The sequence below is a fragment of the Culex quinquefasciatus genome, chromosome 2 (assembly GCF_015732765.1).
Source record: "Culex quinquefasciatus strain JHB chromosome 2, VPISU_Cqui_1.0_pri_paternal, whole genome shotgun sequence".
Lineage (NCBI taxonomy): Eukaryota > Metazoa > Arthropoda > Insecta > Diptera > Culicidae > Culex > Culex quinquefasciatus.
The window spans coordinates 114,783,011-114,787,452 of NC_051862.1; the positions used below are offsets into that span (position 1 = coordinate 114,783,011).

At 42.1% G+C, this 4,442-nt stretch overlaps 1 protein-coding gene across 3 annotated transcripts; it reads right to left on the bottom strand.

Moving 5' to 3' along the window:
- Positions 1-756: 756 nt before the first annotated feature.
- LOC6042601 (protein cubitus interruptus) lies at positions 757-4,442 on the bottom strand. Of its 3 annotated transcripts, XR_005277425.1 has the most exons (6): positions 4,306-4,442; positions 3,938-4,226; positions 3,722-3,877; positions 1,831-1,995; positions 1,550-1,764; positions 757-1,483 (listed from the first exon to the last, which is right to left on the bottom strand). XR_005277425.1 is itself a non-coding variant. In XM_038255516.1 (2 exons), exon 2 carries the CDS (start codon positions 1,288-1,290, stop codon positions 1,012-1,014), a length of 279 nt encoding a protein of 92 aa, XP_038111444.1. In that variant the 5' UTR covers positions 1,291-1,483; positions 1,550-1,774; the 3' UTR covers positions 757-1,011. The 3 variants fall into 3 exon arrangements, 1 of the variants encoding a protein (XP_038111444.1); XR_005277424.1 differs by having other exon boundaries at positions 3,938-4,442; XM_038255516.1 differs by lacking the exons at positions 1,831-1,995; positions 3,722-3,877; positions 3,938-4,226; positions 4,306-4,442 and having other exon boundaries at positions 1,550-1,774.

A 4,442-nucleotide genomic window follows, 5' to 3' on the forward strand; every position in this document is an offset into this window, starting at 1 on the left:
CCTTTCTGTTATTTATGGTAGGGAAAAGTAGGCCGTTTCGTTTCTCCAGAAGGACAGGAAAAGTTGACAGTTTTACAGCGGAATTGCAAAAAGGTACTTTTCATGTTTTGCACTAACCAACATAGAACTCAAACGTGGATCAGATATATGTTAAAGGTACTTTTTATGTTTTGTACTAACCAACATAGAACTTAAATGTGGATCAGCTTCATGGATTGATCGCAGAAATTCATCATGCTAAGTCAAAATTTTGCTGAATACTTTTTTCGGTATCAAACTGAGATTCTCCAGTTTCGCTTGAGAAACTTCGGTACGAATACCTTATTTTGACTAAGGTACTCAATTTTAAATTTAGTCAACAGAAAATTCTAATAAAGTCATTTCGAACTTCTTGAAAGCAGGCATTGATTTTTGAAGCGACGATACCCACGAAGTAGGTAGCAAAGCAAGTGAAATAAACGGGCGCATATGTACACGCTTACCAAAAAGAACCAAAAAATGGTAATTATCATGATTTTTGGAGTTCAACTCGGATAACACTTTTTTTGGTAAAGTGGGTCGAACTGGCGAAATCATGATTTTCATGAACTGCCGAGTTCGAGCATGGCGAAACATTTCACTGGCTTTAGAGGCTTTGTAGGTTGCCTATCTTTGGGCGCTTTAGGTTTTTCCTTTGGAATCCGAAATAAATTGAAATTGAAAATAAATTAACAGCGAATTTTTTTATTTTTATTCATAAAAGCATGTTTCGTGAAGTACAATATATTCAATATATTTATTTATTATTCATCTGCAGATCCGACCTTTTCTGTTACCGTGACCTAAATGAACAGAAGAAGGACCAAGCGTTGCTGCTGGAGGTTGTCCCGGCCGCCAAGGTGATGTTCACCGTTATACCGATTACTTCCTTCGAGGTGGAAACTGGGGCGAGGAAGCAGGTTTATCAGGCGACTGCAGCTGGAAATCTTTACGTCCAACTTATTTTTGGCAATCTCACCCTTTTCGACCTCGTCAAACACGACTGGTTGGGGTGGAACTTGCTGGCGGGCCTCCATCCATTGCCGCAGACATTGAACTGGACCGCTGCGAACTTCCCGCTGGGATCGGATCGTCGAACGACGAGTTGGAGTAGCTGCAAGGACGCATCGGCCAGATCGAGCTCCGTAGCGATGCTTGGCTTCTCCGCCAGCTGATATCCGCCAAGCGCATGTTGAAGTAAGAACTGCTCGTGGTGCTGTTGCTGCTATCCCGCCGTAGCTGATCCGGGTTCAGGTACGCGTTCAACATCATCGTGTTGCGGAAGACGTCGTAAAACTCCCATCCGTCGTCTGGCAGTTGTTCTTGTCGAGGGGCGATGACGGAGTTGTGCCTGATTCGGTTCTTGAACCGATTCCGAGTACTTCCGGTAGGTGAGCACCAGCTGTCGCTGTGGCCAGACCACCGAGGTCAACAATTTCTCGCAGGACGAATGGCAGATCGGCGACTTGGAATTAAAGAGACCATAAGTAAGACAAGCTCAATACGTCACTAGGTCAACTTTCAAACTGACCTCCAAATCCTCGTCCGCGTACAGCCAAGCCGGATCAACCTCAAGACTGCCCAGCTGCAATCGCAATCGTCCATCAGCCTAGCAGTAAGCGCCGAGATCGACATCGGACTACTGATCGGCGGTTGACTCGGCGAGTGTGCGTCCGACTCCGACTTGATGCTCCGACTGCTCATGCTCGTTGTCTTGCCACTCTGCATGTCCTCCGGGTAGTGATTCTGAAAGTAATGCAACGGTTAGCGTGAGGCCACATCACAGGCAAAGGTCGTTAAAACTAGTCTTACCGCAATGCTTTAGGTGCGGTTCTGGTGTTTTGCATGATCGGACACGTTGTTGAACGCCTTGCTACAACCCGGATACTCGCCGGTGTACGGCTTTTCGCCGGTGTGTGATCGCAGAAGGGTTTTGAGTTTCTCAAGCAGGGAGTATGCCTTGCAGCAAACTTCAAACTACAAAAAGGAAGCGAGGTTAGAACCTGGGTCATTCCACCTGAAGCGGAACACCATTTGAAAATTACCATCTCCGATTCTGCTCAAATTTGGCAGAGCTGTTAAGATTATCAAAACATGCAAAAATCCCGAATTTCATCCAAATCGGACCACCCCCTCCATTTTTGTACCCTCCCAAAAAATCGACTTTTTGGCGATTTTTGAGCGAAACCCCTAACTTCAAACGACGATAACTCAAGAACCACAAATCTTAGAGGGTCGGTCTTAGACTCAATTTTGAAGGAAATTGGACGTAGATCAAAATTTAGATTAAAATATGTTTTCTATCTGTATTGTGCAATTGAAAACATTAAATGGCCGTATCTCAAAACAGCCCTATTTATTTTTTTAAATTTGACCTCACCATTGTATTCCCCGTCCAATTTTACATAAGAATCACATATCGACAGAAAGGAATATTTTTCGTTCCAGAGATATCGAATTTTAAAGTTTTAAGTATTTGAAATTACCTATAATATCTACACTCGCCGCATCTGCTAGAAGCACTCAGTCGTGCTGATCAATAATAACTACCTGGTGTTCTGTAAGATGAATTATTTTTTTCAATTTTATACGATTTTGAGATAATCAATACCTTGAACAATCTATTTTTTGTTTAAGGAATATTTATTGGGTAATTTTTAATACACTATTTTTCCTGATCTCAGTGTAATTGAACCATAATAAGTAAAATTTGAACTTTTTATATTTATTTATAATTGATGATTTTTTTCAATTCTGGTACATTTAATTTCAAAAGCAATACCATATACTTCTGATACATGTGGATAGCAGCTGTATCGTCTTCCAAGATTTCAAAATGATTGACAAACAAAAAAAAGATTATTGTTCGGACGGTGTCGAAATGAACACAACTGAATAATAACACAACTAGATAATAAATCAGATTAATCGTTGTGATTTTCTTACCTTTTTCCAGTTTTATACTTTCCAGAAATCCTCCTACTTAATCATGCTTCACGAGAGTTTTATTCATATTAATTCATAATTTTTAACACGATAATGTATCGTACACTTTTTCTTAAGTTACAAGATCAATTACAATTTCCTGCTAGCTCTGCGGGAATTCCATTCTGCCCTGTATTGCGTGTCGTTATTGCTTTGTACTGTGGGCTAGCACACAAATTCATCGTATACAGCAGTTTCCTACAGTGGTGTACATTACATTTTTGCCTTATTTGCTAATGATTATTTGGGATGGAATTTTAATTCAATAAATAACCAGGTAGCAGTTATTGAACAGCGCTTCTGAGTGCTTCTAGCAGATGCGGCGAGTGTAGATATTATAGGTAATTTCAAATTTGAAAAATAAATAGGGCTGTTTTGAGATACGGCCATTTAAAGTTTTCAATTGCGCAATACAGGTAGAAAACACATTTTAATCTAAATTTTGATCACAGAAATGGAAATTGAGTCTAAGACCGACCCTCTAAGATTTGTGGTTCCTGAGTTATCGTCGTTTGGAGATAGGGGTTTCGCTCAAAAATCGCCAAAAAGTCGATTTTTTGGGAGGGTACAAAAATGGAGGGGTGGTCCGATTTGGATGAAATTCGGGATTTTTGCATGTTTTGATAGTCTCAACAGCTCTGCCAAATTTGAGCAGAATCGGAGATGGTAATTTTCAAATTTGCATTTTTTCTTGCACACTTCAGGTGGAATGACCCACCTGACATTGGGCTTAGCTGATGATTTGAGGTGACCATGGCCGACCCGTTCGAAGGACTTCTCTTGTGCATTAGGACGTGCGGGGATGGTTCACGTATGACGCGGGATGTCTTCTGCAGAGAATTGCTTGTGGTTGGACACGGAGGTTGTTGATTTGCTGGAAATAGAAAGTTCGATGTTAGTGCTGATCGGGAAATCCACTGAAGAAGCTTTTTACCTGCGACTTGGCCAAAGAATGTCCCAGCTGCAGCGGATGGTGAAGCGGGAACATGCTGGCTGTAGGCAGGTGATGTCCGGGTAGACCCGGCAAAAGCGCCGGTCCCAGCGCACTATCCGACAGATGTCCGTACGAGTCGCTAGTACTGCTGCTACGGCTGCAACGAGTTTGGCGAGTACCGAATCATGGAGCGTGGAATTCCGGTGCGAGGTAGGCCAATCCGTTCCCTGTGCTGCCGCGCTCGCTGATATCCTCTGGTTCGGAGTGGCTCAGAATCTCTAGAGCCGGCCTAAAATTTAGAATAAAGTTAGTTGCATAATAATTAGATAATTAGTACAGCACATAATTGGTCGTGACCTAGGTCATACCGGTTCTAAAGCGGTTGATCTCGGGTTCTCGCGGATGGTGATGGTATCGATACGAAAATACGGTGACTTTCACCTATTTGGCACATCTTGGTGGAGCGATCACGAGACGGCCTGAAACTAGAATAAAATAATTAGTA

Bases quoted from the DNA above. Each gene is read 5' to 3' on its own strand.
- LOC6042601 (XM_038255516.1), bottom strand. From the start codon at position 1,290: ATGATGTTGAACGCGTACCTGAACCCGGATCAGCTACGGCGGGATAGC.